The sequence below is a fragment of the Elephas maximus genome, chromosome 14 (assembly GCF_024166365.1).
Source record: "Elephas maximus indicus isolate mEleMax1 chromosome 14, mEleMax1 primary haplotype, whole genome shotgun sequence".
NCBI classification, from domain to species: Eukaryota; Metazoa; Chordata; class Mammalia; order Proboscidea; family Elephantidae; genus Elephas; species Elephas maximus.
The window spans coordinates 63,671,339-63,694,154 of record NC_064832.1 but is presented as its reverse complement, the minus strand read 5'-3'; the positions used below and the strand labels follow the sequence as shown (position 1 = coordinate 63,694,154).

General features: G+C 34.9%; 1 protein-coding gene across 3 annotated transcripts in view; it reads left to right on the top strand.

Moving 5' to 3' along the window:
- Positions 1–22,534, top strand: part of DACH1 (dachshund family transcription factor 1) — a 485,967-nt gene extending 463,433 nt beyond the window's left edge. For all 3 annotated transcript variants that reach the window (XM_049853405.1, XM_049853407.1, XM_049853406.1), the window contains one exon: positions 19,805–22,534. In XM_049853405.1, the coding sequence (XP_049709362.1) occupies positions 19,805–19,842 (38 nt within the window). In that variant the 3' untranslated portion in view covers positions 19,843–22,534. The remainder of the gene's footprint in view (positions 1–19,804) is intronic.
- The last annotated feature ends 282 nt before the right edge of the window (positions 22,535–22,816 follow it).

Sequence of the window (22,816 nt, the reverse complement as noted above, 5' to 3'; positions counted from 1 at the left end):
GGCCTTAGAAAATGCAAAAGGGAAACAGTGGTTGATAACTTGAAACAGGTAACCTAGGAAAGGGGCTCTGGTGGCACAGTGGTAAGTGTTTGGCTGCTAAACAAAAGGTCTTCAATTCAAATCCACCAGCTGCTTCTTGGAAACCCTATGGGGCAGCTCTACTCTGTCCTATAGGGTCCCTGTGAGTCGAAAGCCACACGACAGCAATGGGAATCTAGGAAAGAGATCTAGGGTATTGTAAATGATAATGAGTTAGGCATGCTACCACTGGTCATTTAGGTAGAGATGTGAGAGTGAGCCTCTAAATGGATATGAAACAGGGGTTTGAATGTCAAGTAGTTTGAATTTGAAGTTCACACAAGAGATACAACTCTGGGCCAACTGAAGCTGCATAAGATCCCTCATGTTGAAGATATTAAATCTCTTTGCATAATCTTGATATTATCATTATTCTGAAAAGACAAGGGAGTCAAGATACATCCCATTCCTCTTCGCAAAAGACAATAAGAGCAACAAATGCAGCATTGAAAAGCAAAGCATGATCAAATGACTGTGAGTTAATACATTTCTGTAATGTTTTACACCATTTTTATTTGTAACAAATGACCTAATATTAGTTTTTAAAATCAAGAAAACATAATGTAATATTTTTCACAGCGGTTAGAAAGGATGGATTACTCAGCAATGAATTTGATCCATGAGAGTAAGTGTAATAAAACCAGGACCAAAATTTTTACAGTACTAGATTATGTCCATGAAATTACAATAGAGAATGCTAAAAATACACAGTGGTATATTAGATAATTTGTACTTTGACTTACTTATTTTCCGTCTTTGTTGATTCTGCAGATTGTACCTATGACAAACTGTCAATTCAACTCTTGCATTAAGAGACATGTATTTTTCATGATATTGTTTCATATGGCAGTATGTTAGATACCAGTCCTTTCAAGTAATCAAACTACATTGAAAAGAGTCATAAACAAAAGAGCAACAGTAATTTACTCTCTTTGTAAGCTTTTCCTTCTTGCATAGATGTTCTTTGCAATCATTGTGAACACTACAATACATTCTTTGTTTCAATGAAGGGGAAGTAAAAATTATACTTATTCTTTAGACCTGGTAAGTTAAAGCGCACTGCTTATGTAATAGTGTCCTGAATTATCACAATGAAGTGTATTATATCAAATACTAGTCCTGCAATATATTTTATGCTTTAAGTGCGTCATGAGTTTTTAGTATATAATGCATTTGATAATAGAGTCATCCAGTGTCTGTCAAGGACTGCAACAGTTAGAGAATTCTCTTCTGGGCCCTGAACATAGTGCAGAACTGGACCTGTTAAAGACACATAGTAAGGTTGTGAACTCTTCATTCAAACACCATGATGCCTTCCAAGACCTGATGAGAAAGTAGGCAACATTTATTTTCCAAGTGTTACAAGTTATTATTCTTGCAGCTGTGAAAGTAAGTTTTCCTATGAAGAGAAGGAACTGATATTAAGATAAAATAGGGATATTAAGATAGTATGCATTCTTGGTCGAAAAGTGTGCTATTGTCCAAGCACAACTGGAATTTAGCTCTAAAAGTAAGAGTAGTACATAGTCCTTACAGTAGGAAAAAAGAGCTCTGGTGGCACCGTGGTTAAACTCATGGCTGCTAACTGAAAGGTTGGCAGTTTGAATCTACCAGCCACTCCTTGGAAACCCTACTGAGCAGTTTTACTCTGTCCTACAGGGTTGCTATGAGTTGGAATTGACTGAATGACAACAGGTTTGGTTTTTGGTTTATAGTAGAGAAATATTTTTATTATAAAATGGTTTTGACATAAACCTAGATGAATTCCTTAAGTTCGTAATACTTCCAGAAATCTAACCTTAATCTAGAATGTAATGATCTACATGGTGATGTAAGTTAATTGTATTCATGTCAGAGTTGCTAGTGATGGGAAGATAAGGCAACACTGACAGTAACCACAGCCACAGCTATTAATTTTAATGGAAATAGTGGCCTATGTTACCATGACCCAGAGCAGAATTTCACAGTGGCTATGAAATATACATATATCAGCCTTTATCTTCTTTTTAAATATATGCACATTTATTATTATATCCTTTAAATGTTTAGTTGTACAGTTTGTGTGTTTGTTTTTTGAAATTGTATTAAAGAAATTTGGCAATCTCATGAAATTTAATATATGCTGAGAACAGACTAGAATTTATGATAAACCTAAATTATAAGCAAGTCCAGAGTGCTCACGTTTCCTGAAATTCTTTGTTTTTAAAGACAGAGACAATTTGTAAAATGCAAAGTTATCTATTAGCATTGCATATTTTTTGTGATAGCACATTTTGTCTTTTTCTCATCCCTTTCTATTTTAGAAAGCATTTAGTGTCTTACATTTGTTATTGTTTGTGGCCAGTTTGTTGATACTTTCATAATCATTTCGCAAAGAATTAAGTCTGTTTCCTTAGAAAACATGCAGTATGATAAACAACAGTTTCAAATATTGTAAGATACAGATTGAACTAAAATTGCTCTCAGCCAGCCACCACCACTGAACCCACAGTGCTGTGGCACATTAAATAGGTTGTCTGGTTTCTTGTCCAATCCAGTACTTTTCCAGATGGTTTTAATAGACAAGTCTGGAATCTTTTTTTTTTTCTTTTCTTTTTTAATGGTTCATTAAATTGTAGCAGCTTCAACATTATGGAGCTATACTGTCGGCTGGGATGGTTACTTCTGCCAAATTGCATCAAGTGACCTAATAGAATCATTATGATTCTGAGCTGAGCACAAGTTCAATATAAGGATTAGACTATTGAAAGTTATTATTTTTAATTTATTTGCTTATTTTTGAGAAGGCCTCCATATATAATGAAATAAGCTAATCAATCTTTAAAGAAAACCTATTTTTTATTCCAAAAAATATTTTTATTCCTGTTTTTTAGAATCAATGCAAGAAGCCCTGGTGGCATAATTGTTAAGTGCTCGGCTGCTAACTGAAAGGTTGGCAGTTCAAACTCTCCCAGGGGCTCCATGGGAGAAAGACCTGGTGACCTATTCCCGTAAAGATCACACCCTATGGGTCAGTTCTACTTTGTCCCATGGGGTTGCCATGAATCAAAATCGACTTGATGGCACCTAACAACAATAACAACAACAGAATCAAAGCACCCTAAGATAATACAAGTAAATTTATTTCCACTTAAAACTGAATATATTCATAGAGAGAGAGAGAGATTCATTAAATATGGGAAAACAAATATTCTATGATTTACCTCATCAGTAGTAAATCAGCTTGCTTTTCTGATTTTTATATCGTAAACTGAGAAATTTTCTACTGGAAAACGCACAGATTTTCTGGGCTGTCTCTAGGAAAGGCAGACAGCTTCCAGGAGAACTAACAAAGTAGCTGGCATTTGCCTTGATGAGTTCACATGGCCCAGGACTGGATTATCATTCTTTTCAGTGTCCCAGATTAAAAAAAAAAACAAAACTGAGGGATATAAACACACTATAAACTCACAATAAATGGGATCTGTAACTGTGAGATTGACCAGCACATCTTTTTTATGAAGGAAGAAGTATTACTTATCCATTGTAGCACAACAAATTACCTCAAAACTTCATGTCTTAAACAACTTTGATTATGTCACAGTATTTTTATGCCCAGACTCTTCTTCAGGGCCTCTCCCAGGCTGCAACAAGGTATTGGCAGGGGCTGCAGTCATCTTAAGACTCGACTGAGGATGTGTTTCCAAGCTCACTCAAGTAGTTATTGGCACACCTCAGGTCTTTGAGGATGGTTGGACTGAGGGCCTCAGTTCCTTGCTGTCTGTTGACCCAAGATGTTCTTAGTTCCTTGTCACATGGGTCTCTTCATACAGCAGCTCACAACATGGCAGACTGCTTCATCAGATCCATCAAGTGTAAAGAGCCAGAGAGAAGAGTGTGTCAGCAAGAAAGAAATTACAGTCTTTTCAAAATAATCTTGAAAGTGACATCCCATCACTTTTGCCAATTCCCTTCGTTAGAAGCAAGCCACTAGATCCAGCCCACACTTAGAGGAGGGGATCATACAAGGATGTGAATGCCAGGAGGCAGGGTTTAGTGTGGTCATCTTAGTGGATGCCTATCACTGAGGGCTATGCAGAAAGTAGAAAGTAAAGTTTCAAGTTACTTGGTGAGAATAGGATACAAACAAGGAGTATTTTAAAGTCCAAATATTTAATGAATTCAAGGACCAAAGGTAAACCAGATGTTCATATCAGTCTTTGACGGTAACCTCACCCCTTGCTGATGTTTTAATGGACATTTGCCAACATGTGCCTGATTAACTCTGCTTTCTTTAGGCTAATTTCCAACAAACACCTTACTGATTCTCATATTGTTTCTTTAGATAGGGTAATTTGGCCAACATGCCTCCTTGCCTGTTTGCAAGTTCGTCTTTTTAATATAACTTTGTACATCTCTAGACTGACCCCTTATGTGTTAGTTTTAAGTTTGATGCACAGCAGGACACCTTATTTAATAATTCTTGTGTGGTATGTTATTGTTTTTACTCACATAAACGAAATTTCCATGCTAGCAAGTAAGAAATTTGTTCCTCTCCACTCTAAATATGACCAGTATTGGCCATATAAGGCTCTCGTGAAATTGATAAATATAGGTATGATTCATGCAGTGACTCAGGATGAGTCCACACAATGAGCATGTTCAATGATGAATCATGTTTAGTAATGACATCATAGTAAGTTAGTTTTACATAGTACTGTTTATAGTTGTTACCAGGTGGTAGGTGTAGAGTGCTTGTGTGTCTGCCTGTTTAAATAGAATTGACCAGAGCAAAAGAATTGTAAGTAAATAATTAGATGTCTGTGATTCCTGGAAGTCCTTTTGTTATCTATCTATCATCTATCTGTCTGTCTATCTCTATCTATCTATCTGTCTATCTATCTATCTATCTATCTATCTATCTATCTATCTATCTATCTATCTATCTATCTATCTATCTATCTACCTATCATCTATCTATCTATCTATCTATCTATCTATCTATCTATCTATCTATCTATCTATCTATCTATCTATCTATCTATCTATAATGTATGGCTATATTATAACATAGATAAACATGGAAAGGTCACCTTTTCAGTGAATAAAATAACCTTTTAAGTGAGAGCAGATTGATCAATATGACTTTTACACCTTGGAACCCAGTTATTGAATAATTAATATGTTGTGTTTCTTTAACTCAATGTGAAAATGTTTTTTTTTTGTATCTTCTTTCTTAATGCACATTTGAATGTAATATGATGATACCATTAGATAATATATAAAGAACAGTACTTCCTGTCAAAAGTGATATTTCTTTAAATAAATTCTCATAGTTATTGAAAAAAACTGAGAGATTTTTTTAATTGAAGTTTGTCATTTGTCAAGTTTAGCACTAGACCATCCTTGAGTTCAATGTTGTATAAATATAATAAGGCTCTAGAGATTTAGAACTTCATTCACTTATAATTGCTTCCCTAAACAAATATTACCTTTATTACAATTATCATTGAATTAGTCACGCTGTAGGAAATAAAGAAAAGGAGAAAATGCTAAACCTTAAAAAGAAAGATGATTTTTCCTCCAAACTATAAAGAAAATAACTAGGCTCTGACCAGTGCTGCCCTTCTAATTTCCACCTCTGGTTTCTTTCAAGAGATAACAGATACATTTTTTCTGAAAACTCAACTTATTCGCAGAGGAGTTTGCCTATTTCTTGCAGTTCTGAAGGGACACAAAGGTTTGATCTGAAAGATCCCTGTTTCCCCTTCCCTGAAGCATCTTATTTGTTATCAAAGCAAGGCATCACTTTTCTTCTAACCTCTGTTTTAATTAAGCATGGTAGATAATTTAGCCATTCTTCACTCAGGTTCAGGCATGCCCTCAAATAATCATTTCTTTCCACCCCTGTTTCTTAGTCTTCTTTTCCCTAGAAAGGAATAGAAGGCTGGAGAAAGTAATAGCAGGTTTCACTGTATTTCACTTTGCTGAAGTTGGGAGGTCTCACCTTCCAATCAGGACAATGTAACCTAAGTGCAAAGTACCCCATTCTCACTTGCTGGTACATTCACCACTCTGATGGGTTCTTGCTCCTTACTAATGAATGCTTAATTAGAACACACACACAAAAATACTTTACCAAAGTAGACCTACCAGCAATATATATATATTTTTTTATTTACAGAAAACAAAACAAAACTTTAAAGGAGTCTGTGCTGTGCTTTTTTTTTGTTTATGTTTCTGATGAACTATTAAAACACAGCCTAGTATTTGTTTCAAACACAGTTAAACAGATCGGTAATTTCCTTAAACCAACAAATGCACAGTAGCATACCCAATCCTAACTAAATAACTGATAATACAGTTAAGCAGAGTTCATAAAGTTTACAAGTGTGAATTTACCATTACAACATAATGAACCAGTACAATAGAATCCAGTTTATGTCCACACCCTCAGTCCAGTACATTTCATGAATCTGAGCCTGGTTTTACTGGAGAATTCTATTAGGAAAATCACTAAGTTTCTTCTTACCTAATACTTGAAGACAACTTCTCAAAAGCCTCAATACTAAGCAGAAAACATATTTTACCATGACATCACTGCTCATATAATCAGTGAAACATTATATGTGGACAGTGTAAATCTTCAACTAGTTATTAATATATGACAGGGCTGATAATCCACCATCTATCTGTTAGTTTGTTGTACTGTGGTGCCTTACATGTTGCTATGATGCTGGAAGCTATGCCACTGGTATTTCAAATACCAGCAGGGTCACCCATGGTAGACAGGTTTAATTGGAGTTTCTAGACTAAGACCGACTAGGAGGAAAAGCCTGGCAATCTACTTCTGAAAATCAACCAATGAAAATTTTATGCATTACGATAGAACATTGTCCAAAACTTTGTCCAATAGTGGTGGAAGATGAGCCCCCTAGTTGGAAGGCAATCGAAATACACAGTGCCACAACAATAGACTCAAACATACCAACAATTAAGAAGACTGCACTAGACCAGGCAATGTTTCATTCTGCTGTGTGTGGGTTCGCCATGAGTCAGAGGGGACTTGACTACAGCTAACAACTACAACATGGCTGATATTATAAACCTATATTACATTTATGCAAAAATGCTTTGTTTATTCAAAAAAATTTATTGAATACTTTGCAAGATACCAGTTACTATACTAAAGGCTGCAGAATTAGTAAGTATAATTAATAGTCATCTGCTTGCCAATGGCCATGCATGTACGGAATACCTATGAAGTTCCTCAGTTCTATTATCTTGTTGTCTTCTTGCCCAACATATCATGAAACTCATGGAGACTGACCATCCAGCTTTATCTATACAGTTTTTAAACTATTGTTCTTTTAACTTGTATTTGAAAAAAAAAGAAAATGTACAGAAAAGCTCAATAATAGTATTAAAAATACCAATATATTCTTTACCAAAATTAATTTATTATTAATGTTTTGCTTCCATTTGCTTTGTCTATTACTCTGCCTATATATAACTTTCTGGAGCATCTGTATGTATCATTGCCCTTTACCTATAATATTTATCCATAAATACTAGTATTAGTATTTAGTATTTGCTAAAAATAAGAATTGCATGTGAAAGCTGGACAATGAATAAGGAAGACCGAAGAGGAATTGATGCCTTTGAATTGCGGCATTGGCGAAGAATATTGAATATACCATGGACTGCCAAAAGAACAAACAAACCTCTCTGAGAAGTACAGCCAGAATGCTCCTTAGAGGCAAGGATGGCGAGTCTGCGTCTTACATTCTTTGGATATGTTGTCAGGAGAGATCAGTCCCTGGAGAAGGACATCATGCTTGGCAGAGTACAGGGTCAGCGGAAAAGAGGAAGACCCTCAACGAGGTGGATTGACACAGTGGCTGCAACAATGAACTCAAGCATAACAACGATTGTGAGGATGGCCCAAGACCGGGCAGTGTTTCGTTCTGTTGTGCATAGGGTCGCTGTGAGTTGGAACCGACTTGACGGCACCTAACAACAACAACAACAATATTCTCTTATACATAATCCCAGTATATTTACCAGCTCAGTAAATATTTCATCAATACAACGCTTTTATCTAATCTGACCTCCAAATTTCAATTTTGCCATTTGACTCAATAATGCCCTTTATAGCATTTGTTTTTCTTCATTTCTGAATTCAAATTAGGATCCCATATATAGGGTTGCTATGAGTCATAATCAATTTGACAGCACTGGGTTATTACATTTAAATACTGTGTCTCTTTAGTCTCTTATAATCTGAAATACTTCCTTGGCCTTTTTTCCTTTAATCTTATAAAACTGACATTTTTGAAGAAAACAGTCCTTTTGCTTAACAGGATGTTTATCATTTTGTGCTTGGTGTTTCCTTGTGTATCTGCTCAGGTTGTGTATTTTAAGCCAGAACATTACCTACGTGAGGTTGTATTCTTCTCAGGGTATAACATCCATACCATAGCACACAACGTCCATCTTCCCCTCATTTTGTGATGTCAGTTTTGATAGTTCCTTCTATGATTTTTTATTGAGCATTTTCCATGTGTCAGAAGCTGGGCAAGATGCAATGGATACACAAATTAATATGGTGTATGAAATACTCTTAAGGAGGTTATAGCTGGATTTTAAGCAACTTCTTTAGGAAATTGAAGTTTTGGAAGTGTTGGCTTAATGAAGACAACTTGAGGGAGATAATAGTGTGTATCCCATAGCACTTAGATTCTAACAACAAAGTCTGGGTTCTGAACCCTGTCTACATGACAATAGGCCAGTTATTCATGACTAAAACATCTTGTCAGAAGGGTGTTCTTGACATTAAGAAATTATCCGTTCCCTGTTACTTATACAAACAGTAGATAGCTGATGGTAATGATGATGGTGATTTTTTTTTTTTTTTTTTTCCTTTTAATCGATTTTGCTTGGTTGTGGTCAGGGTGATATGGTTTTAAGAATATTTACTGTTGCTTATGCTTCAGGATGGATGAGTTCAGAGAACCTCAAGGTCCAGATTTCCACCCCAGTTGGGGAAGATGCTTGAGTTACAGAAAAAGTAAAGCAGGACCATCTTCCCTTTGGAAGCAAATGCCTCTGCTCGTAGAGAGCATCAAGATCATAGTCGAGCCTGAGTTTTAGGCAAATGGCCTTTTACTCTCCTTTAAGATACTCTTAATAAGAATGTCACTTCTCAGAGGAATTGAGATGCTGTAAACTGATCCAGCCATTTAGGAAAAGTATTTTGCCTAAGGCTGGAACTGACTAAATAACTCCAAGCTGACTAAGAATAACCATAGCCATCTGTAGATCTTCAAATGCCTTCCCTTTACATTTTTCAGTTCAGCTTTCATTGCTGGTTTATCACTTTATTTTCCCATTTAGAAAGAATGTTGTGAATAACCAGCTTACCCAATGATGATCCCTTCTTGCCCACAAAGTCTAGTTCTACCTGCTTCAGATTGTCAAATTGTCCAAGCATGAATCTCTCCTGGTAGTTTATGCTTACCTGGAGGCTGGTCTAAAGTACCTTTGCATACAAATGGCAGCTTCGCACTTTCAATGTCTTTGCCTAAGGAAGTAAAAAAAGTACCTTATTAATCCATGCATTATGCTTTAGATGATCTTCTGTCCTCAGAACATGGTTAAAACTAGCCTGTGTTCTCTCCTTAATTTTTTTTTTTTTGAAGAGAACTGAAAAATATACAAGCAGTTCTTGATTACAATTGTTGTGCCTTCAGTATTAGCCACAGTGAAAAACTTTGCTTCACACTTGCCCCATAAGGAAGATGGTATTATCTACTCTGGTTTCAAACTGGACTGTATTTGCCCCTTAGGTAATCCATTACCCGTTGCTAGTACTAAGCTGTTTGGATTGTAAGGACATAATACCCTAGTTGTTTGCTGTTTTCCACAGAGAACGCATGTCCATTCTACAGAACAGCACCAGACGCTTATGGAAAAGTATTCAAAATGGATCTTTGGTCAGCTCTGTGGGCCTCAGTCTCCCTGGCTATGCCCCTAAATTTCATAAGATTCAAAACATGTTATAGCTTTTTCAGTTTTTACTTTTTAATTATACGTGACTGCAACTTTAAATATACTTAGTGTTCAAACTTCTGGAAATCTCTTGTACTGTTATCTGTATTTCATGAGAAAAAATATTTACTCAGTCTCCTCATATAAATGGGCCACTCCTAAATGTCAGTCTCTCTTAAAATATTTCTCATGTTAAATGTAGACTTTGTGTCCCTGGTTCTTTGCTTTAGCAGTAGCAGAATGTTCTCTAAATATAAAATTATTAAAAAAGCAAGAAACAATATTTTCTTTAATTAGCTTCTTCCTTTGGGGGTTTTAGAAGAAGGGTTGTGACTTGACAGAGATCCTTCCCATCTGTTCCTGTTTGTTTGCTTTTGTTTTGACTTCCTTTCCTTGTCCTACCGAGTATCACATGAATCTACATTTGTTTTCATCACTTGGTTTGGTTTGCTTTACTTCACATGATTAAGACATTATGTTGAAAAAGGCTCCGAACTACTATATTTTATATTAACTAGATATCTTTTAAATAAATTATAAACTTTCTAGATATTTGATCTTAAATGTAGGTCCCCTGCTGTGCTAATATTTTCCTTAGCCCTGGAGATGTGAAGTATGCGCATGTACAACTGTTTGGTAAAAGCAGCAAATTTCATTAGATTACGGGTGTCTGGATATAAGTTTTAGAAAAATAGGTGCCATTTTTAATAAAGCTGCTTCCTAACTGGAAATGCAATTCATTAAGCCCTTTGTGCAATAAACATAAGAGATCTTTGTGGACGTTTGCGAGAGAGTTCTGTTCAAAACTGGGATATATAACTATTTGCATGTTGTGCATTTCACTAGAATACACCCTTGTTAGTGATTTTACATGATCCTCACACAAAAAAATAACTGGATTTCTAGTATCACCCAACTAAGCAATTTAAAATGGTTCCAATTTGTATGCCATCTTCTGCTATAAAATCATGTATTATAATATGATTGGTATCGGACAACTTTCATTAGTTCTTAAATGATCAAGCTATTCAGTACTGTAGTTTTTAATATATGGATTAAAAGTGGAATTCTATAACTGCCTGTATGTATTAGACAGCAATAACCTACATATAATAATATCTGCAAAACCATTGAATCAAACATTAAACTTAATACATGAACACAAAAAAAAAAAAACAGAAAAGAAAGTTTTCTTACAGATTCACCATTCCTTTCTCCTCAACCATAGCACGTAAATAATATTTTGAATCTATCATTAAAAGAGTTTGAATTAATTTGTTACAACTTTAATTTTAAAAATTGCGATCCCTTTTCAATAAGGAATTTTATTTTTTGCTAGAATTCATAATCTGTACATCTAAATCTGCATATTAACAGTAAACATAATTCAAAATTCATCTCTGCAATAAACTATCCAGTGATCTAGATAATGTCTTACACAGGTAGTCTTCAACTTACGATGGAGTTCAGTTCTGATGACTCTGTCATAAGTCGGTTCTGATGTAAGTCAGATACCTCATTTTTTTTATTTCTTATTTTTTGTTATTATTGCTTTTTATTATCACTATCTTTATAAACCAGTCTTTTTTGGATTTGGGAGTTGGAAACATTACATATATACTTAGATATATTTTGACACATACATACATAAAATAATACACAGATCATAAAAATTTACTGCAACCATGAAGAAGAGTTAGATAATGTTGACATTTTGTCAGCTGTGGTAATAATTCCACTTATGGAAGGTTGTGGGTAATCTGGATTATCCCTGGAAATGGGAATGGCGTTTCTAGCCAGAAAATTAGTGAGAGTTGTCTGTATGGTCCTTTTCTTTTTTTCTTTATACATTTTTTGGTAACATCTCACTAATTCCTGAATCTGCCTGTCAAATTTAGCAAAGCGATCAGCATTTGGGCCCATGTTTTCAAGCAACTGAAGCCCCTGATTTAGTTTAGAAAAAACTCCAGATAATTCTTTCACCGTAAAAATTTTCGACAACTTCTCCCCTTCCTCTTCCTCATTATTTCTTTCTCCATCAGCATTTCTTTCCTCTTCAAAATCCATTAAGTCCTGACCTGTCACTTCCCCTTCTCTGTGATCTATAAGCTGCTCCGCATTCGTGATATAAAGTTCTAAATTCAACGTTCTTGTCATATGGACAATTTTCCCACTGATCTCTTCCATCATATTGTTCTGATCAAATGCTTGAAACATGTTCACATAAGTCAGTAATTTTTTCCATATCCCCTGAATGCGTTTTACCATAACTTCCTATGAGGAAGATGCAATGTTCAGGTACATTGATGGTCATTAAGTGCAGTTCGTAGTAACTTGAGTATATCATAAGTCGGGGACTACTACCTGTATACCAAATTATAGTTGTAAGCATCAGATAACAATGAACTTTCAAACTATTAGGAATTTGTAATTTAAATAGTTCCACTCAAGTCCTACTCCCCAATGCTTTTAATTAGAAAAGACTTTTCAATTAAGTACTCCCATGCGCAAAGTTTAGCTTGATGATTTTTCTGTCATATCACCCTCCCTTACAAAAGCAAATAACCATGTATAAAAGGAAGGCATTTTCTCCAAAACCAGGGACAAGAATTTTAATTTGATTTAAAATAGTCCAATTGAGGCTCTACAGCCTAAAAAGAAGCCCCTGTCCCTGGGAAGGCCAAAAGGACCAGATAAACAAGGAATTTGAGGTTGTACTGAGGTGTTTAGTAGATCACCCCTTACCACTGCAGGAGGTCTGGTGGGGCAGTGGTTAAAAGCTTGGCTGCTAACCAAAAGGTTGGCAGTTTGAACCCACCAGCCACTCCTTGGAAACCCTATGGGGCAGTTCTACTCTGTCCTATAGGGTTGCTATGAGTCAGAATCCACTCGATGGCAATGGGTTTAGTTTTTGGTTTACCACTGCAAGTCACAGACATCATACTTCCTTCAGTGACAGTCCAGTTGTTTGTTAGAGGAAAAGTGGTACAGTACAATGGACACAAAATTTGGATTCACACAAATATCAAATCACTGTACTTCCATTTGCTAGCTCTGTGAAAATGAACAAAATACTTAAGCTCTTAGAGCATTAAAAGCCTCATTTGTAAAAGGCACTAAGAATACCTATTTTGTTGAGTTGTTAGATTTAGATATAAATCTATAAAGAACCTTAAACAAAATAGGTACCTAGAAAATATTAACTACGATGATAATAATCAATATTGTCATTATTGCTAATTTACTTGATTTTAAAATAAAGTTCTCATCAATTTGAGATATCAAGGAATAACTTTTTGATAAACTTGGCTCAGCATCAGGGACAAACAGGAAAAATATATATATATTTTTTCTCCTGTAGCCAACACATACAGAAATAAAGACAATGTAGAAAATAGTAGGAAGATATGTGATTATCTAGTAAGGGGTGAGTGGCACAAAGGGTAAGTGCTCAACTACTAGCCAAAGGTTGGTGGTTCAATCCTACCTACAGGTACTTCAGAAGACAGACCTGGCAATCTGCTTCCAAAAGTTCACAGCCTTGAAAACCCTATGGAGTACAGTTCTACTCTGCACAAATAGAGTCACCATGAGTTAGAATCAACTAACAACAAAAACAAGTGCAATATACAAAGATCAGGTGCCTTCGATTTCAGCTCATGGCAACCTCATGTGTATCAGAGTAGAAGTGTGCTCCATAGGATTTTCAATGGCTCACTTTTCAGAAGTAGATCACCAGATTTTTCTTCCGAAGGTACCTCTGGGTGGACTTCAACCTTTTGGTTAGCAGCTGAGCTCAGGGACTCCAATACACAATGGACAACCCTTAAAACAAAACATGTCATTAAGCCCTCTGAGTTTCAGGATACGAACAACACATCTCTGAATTATGAGGCCTCAGCCGTGGAAACACTCCAGAAATTCCAATGACCTCTGTCGTATAGCTGGTTTTTGTATTTTTTTTCCCCCCAGGGCCTTCTCTCTGCCTTCTCTTGCTGTTAGAAGAGTCAGGGAGTGAGAGAGTATTGGGCTAATCTTACATAAAATAACATGGAGCATTTTGAATTATGGGGCCATATAAATATAAAAAAAAAATTTTTTTTTAAATAATATATTTTTTTTTTTTATGTCTATTCTAGCACCCTTGCCATTCAACTTTCACTCAGGTTGTTTGTTATCAGAAGCCCGAGATAGAACTGCAACCCGGTAATTCAGAAGCCCTTGTTAGCTTTCTGGGTGTGTCCACATGCTGCTATTTACTGTGGGTTACAGGGCCAATATAATTCCTCTGGGACAATATAAATTAGCTAAAATTTCTTTTCTTCTTATAGACTTTGATTTCTCTACAAGTAGATTCCAACAAAGATGAAAAAATTACAAAGTAGAATGGCTTTTAAAGTTAAGCTGTTACAAAGGAAGAGACCATCACTTTCCAGGGTCTCTGGTGTATTTCTGACTCCAGTTGATTCTAAGGGAGAGAATTTCTGATGCCTTAGTGTTATTTAATGATGGAGATGCCTTAATCGTAGTAGGTCGGGCCTATTTTATAGCTGACATCTTTAATACTTGGTGCATTTATCCATCTGTTAGTAACGTCAGTCAAAAATTTAATAGGAGACATGTATTTATTAAAAGTGGATTTATAGTCAATCAGATACTGAGCACATAGTATATGTTATATATGTGTGTGCATATACATACATATATGTCTATATAGGAAATGCTGGTGGCGTAGTGGTTAAGAACTATGGCTGCTAACCAAAAGGTCGGCAGTTTGAATCAACCAGGTGCTCCTTGGAAACCTTATGGGACAGTTCTACTCTGTCTTATAGGGTCACTATGAGTAGGAATCATCTCGAAGGCAATGGGTTTTTATATATGTGTGTGTATGTATATATAATTTTTATCAATATGTTTTGTATATGATTCAAAGTAAAGATGCTTACTAAATAAAAAATATATTTATTTTGCTGGTATATTTTAAAAACTAATAGAGTTTTATTTTTTAAAGTTTGTTTTAGATAGACTTTAAAATTTCCAACATGAAACCCTGGTGGCATAGTGGTTAAGTGCCACCGCTGCTAACCAAGAGGTCGGCAGTTCAAATCCACCAGGCACTCCTTGGAAACTCTATGTGGCAGCTCTACTCTGTCTTATAGGGTCACTATGAGTCGGAATGGACTCGACGGCAGTGGTTTTTTTTTTTTTTTTAACATGCTAAAGATAATTTTTTAATATATATTTTTTAATATATAGGTGTATTTACTAATTTATTTTTTTCTAAAGTTTAGCATTTAAAACTACATTAAAGCTTTTAGGGTAAGTACCATCCTAAAGCATTCTCATTCTAATGTTGTTGGGTGCCATTGAGTTGATTTTGCCTCATAGCAACCACCCACGTGTGACAAAGTAGATATGCCCATAGCGTTTTCTATGAGTTGGAATCAACTGGACCGCGTCGGGTTAGGTTTTTGTTTCTTGTTGTTGTTGTTTTTGTTTGTTTGTTTAATCTTTATGGAAACAGATCACTAGGCCCTTCTCTTGCTGGGCTTCCGAGTGGGTCCTAACAGCCAATCTTTCCGTTAGCAGCCAAATACTTAAGTGTTGCACCGTCAGGGCTCTTTTTCTCATTCTCGTATAGCTCATAAAATATTTTATAAAATGCAATGAATATAGTAGTGGAGGAAATGATCAGCTTTTTGGACATGTTAATTTTTGACCCTGCTACAGCTGCTAACCAAAGGGTCAGCAGTTTGAATCCGCCAGGCGCTCCTTGGAAACTCAGTGGGGCAGTTCTACCCTGTCCTATAGGGCCACTATGAGTCGGAATCGACTCGACGGCACTGGGTTTGGTTTTTTGGTTTTTTAATTTTTGACAGAAGAACTTTATCTTATACTTGCTTATGTTCTATTTTAGTTCATGTTATTTGTTAGTTTGCAGTCATTATTCCGGTGGGAAAATGATTTTGTTTTCCCATATAACTGTTTCTTAACCCCTGACAGCAAGGCAACTTGCACTTTCTTCTTCTTCTTTTTTCACATTGTCTGTATATAGTATTAGATAGCTATTTTGTGGCCTTGAAGGAATACACATTCCCGCATATTTGCAGTATTGTTTTGGTTTCTTTAATTAAGCCCTCAACAAATTTATACTGGCTGGATCCTAGGGGCCAGGCACTGGTGTGTGGTAGGTATAAAGAGGTGGTGGGAAATAGACTTGGCTACTCACCATGTAGTAAACTCAACATGTATAACTACTAAGTGAGAAGGCACTGTGGAGTTCATTCTCAGGGTTCTTGTGCTGGAGAATAAATAGGGAAGATTAACATAAAGAAGACCAAAAGAAGAAAGCAGAGGAAGAAACAGGGAAGGGAGTGAATTTACCTTCTAGACAGAAGGAAAAACAAACCTGAATGTTCCAAGGAAGTATAGAGGTTGACATGCAAGAGAATGCAAAGAGAGTCAAACTCCTTAAGTGAGGGAGAGAGTGATCAGAGATAATATTACAGAAGAAACCGACACCAATTTATGAAGTGTCTTGAGGGCCTTGGCGAAGAATTTGGCTAGCAATATAAATGTGGATCTTTAGAACTATTACTCAGACTTAATAGATTATCCCCTATAGATCCACTGTTTGCTCCTGGATTCTTTCTGCCTTACAGGTTGTCGACATCACAGATAATTAAAAACTACTTTTAGCATTTCTTTTTTTTCTCTTCAATATACAGTGATTTAGAAGACCCATACTGAGAATTGACATGTTTGGTTTTGTTTAAAATAAGTTAGTACCTTATCACAGGTACTCTAAAAGATCTAACTTAATGGAATGTGAATTTTGGGTGACTTAAAGTCTCTCTTCTCCCACCTAATCTTAGGAAATGTCTGTTTTCTTTTAAATGGGAATGATACTCTCAACACGATTGAAGAGATAATGGAAATAATGAGACATTTGAAAAGAGAGAGAAGTAGGGATTAACGAAGGGGTTAAACATGGGAAAACTTCAGTAAAATTCCAGCACTCTACCTCTTTCGTAACTTCTATGTTCTGTACTCCTAAATTTTTACTTATATTGTTTCATGTAATAAAAAATATTAGAATCAAAATTACCCAGCTTCTAGCCAGAAAGACTGACGTTAGAGTCTGTTTGTTATTTTTATAATATTAAATTTCTTAGGCTTATTTACAATGTGAGTAACTAAATTCCTGAGAAACTGAAAATAGAAAATAAAAACATATTTAGTACATTTATACAATGTAAAGGAATAAGAAAAGTGTAGTTTTGTGTCAGAGGTGGGTGCAATCAAGCCAAACCAACTGAAGAAATGAGGACATGTGCCATGCAACAACAAATATTTCACAATATGTCAATATGGTACTGTCATATCCTTTTTTTTTTTTTTAATATCGAAATGTTATGCTTTGATACTGCTATTTGATTTACACATGATTTTGGAGGCTCCTATTTTGACCAAATATTACAGTAACTATTGCTAAGCTCTGGTAATATTTGGTATCAGTGAGAGACTATACTTAGGGGCCAGTGAAAGTAAAATATTTTCAAATTACATATTAAACAGGATTATTCAGCAAAGTTTTTGGATGTCTTTAAGTCATTAATTCAACAGTAGATTTCAGCTGGATTAATAATACGTTTCTATTGGTCAATCTGAGATTATATTACTTTCAAAAGTGTATGTTGTTTATAGGAAGCATATTTTCATGTGATTGGTGATTTCTAGTGATAGTCAACTGATCTACTATACTATATCCAGTTTTCTTATCTCTATTACTAGAGGAATGATAATTGTTACTTAGCGTAGGATTAAGATAAAACCAACCCTTTAAAACACTTGAATATCTTAAAATTCAAAATAGTGAATACATATTCAGTATTCTTGTTGAAACCCTGGTGGCGCAGTGGTTAAGAGATTGGCAGGTGGCACAGTGGTTAAGAGATTGGCAGGTGGCACAGTGGTTAAGAGATTGGCAGCAGTTCAAGCCCACCACCACTGCTTAGAAACCCTATGGGGCAGTTTTCCTCTGTCCTCCTGGGCCGCTACGAGTCAGAATCAACTCAATGACATTTTTTTTTTTTTAATTGCTGGATGTTTCAAATGTTTAGAATAATTCTGATATATCATGGCTGTTGAATTAGAAAGCAAATGATATTTGGGGACTTTCAAGTCAATGCTATAATTATCCTTAAGGTAAATGTTATCATTATCCTTAAAGTTGTGCTGGATTACTTTTAGAGACACAAATAACACCTGACAAACCTTACTAGAAATTAGCCAGTATAAAGAAAAATGGTGGTATTTGGATGTTAAAATATATATTATGCAAAATATTGATTAGTTTGAAGTACACATTATTCACTATCAACTCCGTGTAAATCACATGAAGTGTATCTCTAATTCATTCATTCATTTCTTCAATACATATTTATTGAGCATGTACTAGGTTCTTGGGAAACATCAATGAGCAAAACAGAGTTCAGTTCCATTCTGGAGATTATATTCCAGCCCTGAAAATTAAGCTAAGGTAAAACCTGGGACAGGAATATAGAATTAGGGCACACGGATGTTTCTGTGCAGTAAAAATGACTTCATATTGATGCTTAAGTTCCTTCCTGACTATGTCTACTATAGATTATGTAAGAGCACTGATAAAGTTTACTGTTAGGGCAAAATCTGCAAATGTTTAGACTATCTTTTCTACTTTCTTAATCTTTGTAGGTTCTACTTTCTTATATTTTAATTCTTTAAGTTATCAGACATTTTGCAAGCATATTAAGGGCAATATGAATTTATAAATGTTTGGAACATCTTCCTCTTCTGATTATTATACCCTTTATTATTATTTTTTTTTTTGTACATGCTGAAAATTAAAATTTAGACACATTTTCCTCAAGTCTATCCAAAGTTTAGGCCACATCACAAAGTGGACAGTTTAGAAGGTTTTACGTTTGAGAAATAGGCTTATGTTCTGTTCTGCCCTGGATTTTTAATCTCCCATTTCTTATTTCTGCTTCACTCAAATGGATTTATTAAACATGCCCAAGATTTGATTTCCTTTTCTGTTTCGCATAACTCTGTGTTTCTCAATTGGCAAATGTTGAGTAACACGCTCACATTCTGACATTTAATTATTTGGTTACTCTCACTTGAGGGGGCAAAGGCTATATAGTTCACTGATAGTGATGAAATAACCTAGATGACTTTCATATAAATAGCAAAAAATGTGCACAATAGTTACATTATGTGGTATATTTAACAACACTGCTGAAGGGTTAGACAAGTGCCGTGTCTTTCATGATGGAGATACACCTGAGTACATGCAGAAGAAATTTGGTTCTGCAAGCTTGGAGGAAGTAATTGTCACTCAAGAGAAATCAGCTAGCTTTGCATATCAGTAAAGCACACACACGTTCTCTTGCCTGTTGTCTTAGTGCTCTGCAACTGATATCAGAATAGCAAATATATATTTATGAGAACGAGAAGTGCTGTATTCTTTCCAATCCTATAAACTCAATGCAATTACAAAATTAACTTTGAGAATATGTGAAAAAGTTGCTTCCTAAGCAAATGCAAATAGAATAAAACCACAAATTTTACATCAGGTTATATGGGTTTTTTTATATTAACATTTGTTCCCCAAATGCTACGTCATTAATTATTTTATATTGTTCATTTTTAGATGGAAGACTGTATTTGAAAACTACTGTCATGTACTGAATCTTTCCTGGCGAAGAAATTCATGTTACGGTAAAGACCTTTGCAGTTAGACATTCGTCAGTGGAAAATTTGGAAAAAATAAAGTCCTTTTAAGGGAACTTCCTCAATTTTGTGTATTGATGTTCTTCAACAGTTTAAGTATTCTACAAAAAAAAAAAAAAAAAAGTTTTCTCCATTGATTTTCACCTGTGGTTCATGCCAGAGACCTGAGAATGTTTGTAAATGTACAAGTATCAAACTTCCTACAGTTAATAACTGCAACTTTGCTGCTGGACACTTGCATATAGAGTTAAAGGCAGGTCTGAGTAAGACCTAGCTTTGTTTTTTAATGGAATGAACCATTTTCCTCTCCTGAAAATTCTGTACCTGAGCACATCAACAGACTCTTGTAGCACTGGTCACCCAGACTTACAGAATTATGTCCTCCAGAAACCAGCAAGAACACTTGGAAATGAGCTTGTAGGGGGCATAGAGGATTCCTGGGGGAAAAAAAAAATCAATAAAATAAAGAGTAATATTCTGTTACATTCAACTATAAACTCTCTATTGTGGGTTTTCTCCTGAAGATTTTCTTTCCACATGCTTTCCAAAAGGCCAACAAATGGATGTTGACAACAACCCGATGAAATAACATTTTGCGTATCTAACAAGAAGCACTGAATTAAGCCAAAAGGTTTCACTTAAGGTCTTCTTTCTTAAAAATAATTAAAGAAAAAAAAAAAACTATATATAAATATAACATGTTTTCTTTCCAAACTGGTAGTGGTATATAGAATCAAAATATATAATGTTGCTTCTTATTCAAGCTGTTGGTCACATGTACAGTATATAAACATAAAACACACAAGGAAGGTATTATGTATGCAGTAGTATACTAGAGTTTAGGAAAATGAAAATTTTAGGAACTATGTTTTGTCACCCTGTTGGTCAGAAAGACGCCTTTCTGGTTTTAACGCATGCAGGCATGTAAATATTTGTCTGGAGTCACAGTATTAATGAATGAGACCTTAAGCATCTGGTGACGTCAGAACTCGCTGTCAGCCACTTTTATTTGTATATTGAAACCTAGTTAGTGCCCCAAACTGCACTATTGAGAATGGATCGTGGCTGATCAGTAAATCAAAACACCAGAAATATTTTTATATGTTAATGTCATATTATGTTAATGTTGCTGAAAAACAAAACCTAACAAACCCTTGATGTATCAGTCTAATACCATGTAGCGCTGAGTGATAAAGTTAAGATGTGTTGTGCTTCCCACTCTGGTCAGAGGGAAGGGTGGCTACGTGTTATTTTCACTGTCTTTTTGAAAGTTACAGTATGTGTTTTCACTTTTGTGCAGATAACTGGAAGTAAAGCTGCAAACACTGCTTATTACACATTTATGTTACCTTCTCTTTGTTTTTCCATATCTGGAGTTACACCTTTAAAGACTGATATTACGAGTCAGGACAATTATACATTTTATGATTTTGCTGTCATCTTAAAACTTTATGATCATAACATTATTTATTACCATAAAACAGCAAAATCTTAAATGTCTCAGAAAAGTAGATTAAATATGCTTAAAGAAAGTTCTGATTGGCTATTACTTGGTTAACAAAAATTTTTAATATTATAGATACTCTGGCACTAAGCTTCTGTAGGTTTTAGGTCTTTGCAATACTGGAATAGATTTCTTTCCTGTAGCTCACTATTAACCAACTAAGTCCATTTCTAAAATACAAATAAAAAGGTTATATATATAGTTCCTATTTTAGCTTGCTTAAAAAAGGAGCAATATTTTTATTTAAAATATTGTTTGAGCTTTGTAGAAACCTGGTTTTTCTTAGTTCTTCCCTAACCATCTTTTTGTTGTCTGAGCACAAGAGATTCTATTCCTAGGTGTATGTATTTTTTTTTTTTTTCCACATACGCAGTCTTTAAAGGATGACAATACTTAAAATTGGATGGACTTGTGGCAAGCTTTTGAATCATACATTTTTTGAACGATTTTTTAAAAAGTCTACAATTTACATAAGTGGTAGAATCCGCCATTGCTCTGCTCCTTGCATAGAGTCACCTGTTAGGTAGGTTAAATAGTTTTAAAATAACATGCTTTCAAGACCTTTGAGAATGCTTTAGAGTTTGGTTTGACCTAAAAGGAAATTTTAGCAAGGATTGAAGAAAAAAGCTATCAGGTATATGTTAAGAGTGAATCTTACTAACATGTAAATACTGCAATTCATGAAATGTTATTGTCAGTCTGTAACTTAAGTTTTTTGCCCTTTTTTAGTTATGCAGGTTGGTTTGGAAATTTTTCTTTAGACAAGTAAAATTGTGCCCATTTTATGTTTCCCATGCTTTTATAATCCTAAAGGTATTAATGTCTAGTTGTTCTGTATTATAACCACATTTGCGCTCTATGCAAGCCCTTGGAACAGAACATACTCATCTTCATGTAGGACCTATGAAAATTGTCTATTTTTATCTATATATTTAAAGTTTTCTAAAATGATAAAAGGTTATTACGAATTTTGTTGTACAAAATCTGTACAAAAATCTGTTTTTACATCATAATGCAAGAATTGGAAATTTTTCTATGGTAGCCTAGTTATTTGAGCCTGGTTTCAATGTGAGAACCACGTTTACTGTTACTGTATTTAATTTTCTTTTTCTTTTCAACAATCTCCTAATAAAACTGTCTGAAATCTCCCAGTGACTTTATTTACAGTTTGTCTTTATTAAATTTTGTGAAATGCATAGCATTGAAGGAGTATTTACTTTCTAATGGGAAGCATCTAAAAACAACATAAGTCAGCTTTTTGCAATGCTAAGGGAACAATGCTCAATGATTTTATTTAACATGCAACTGCCTCTATCTCTAATATGAATTACTGTGGTGAAAAACATCATAAAAGCACACTCTGTAGTTATTGTTTAACAAGCAGATTTTCCATATTTTGTTTCTTGCTAGCTAAGCAAACTGCCCACA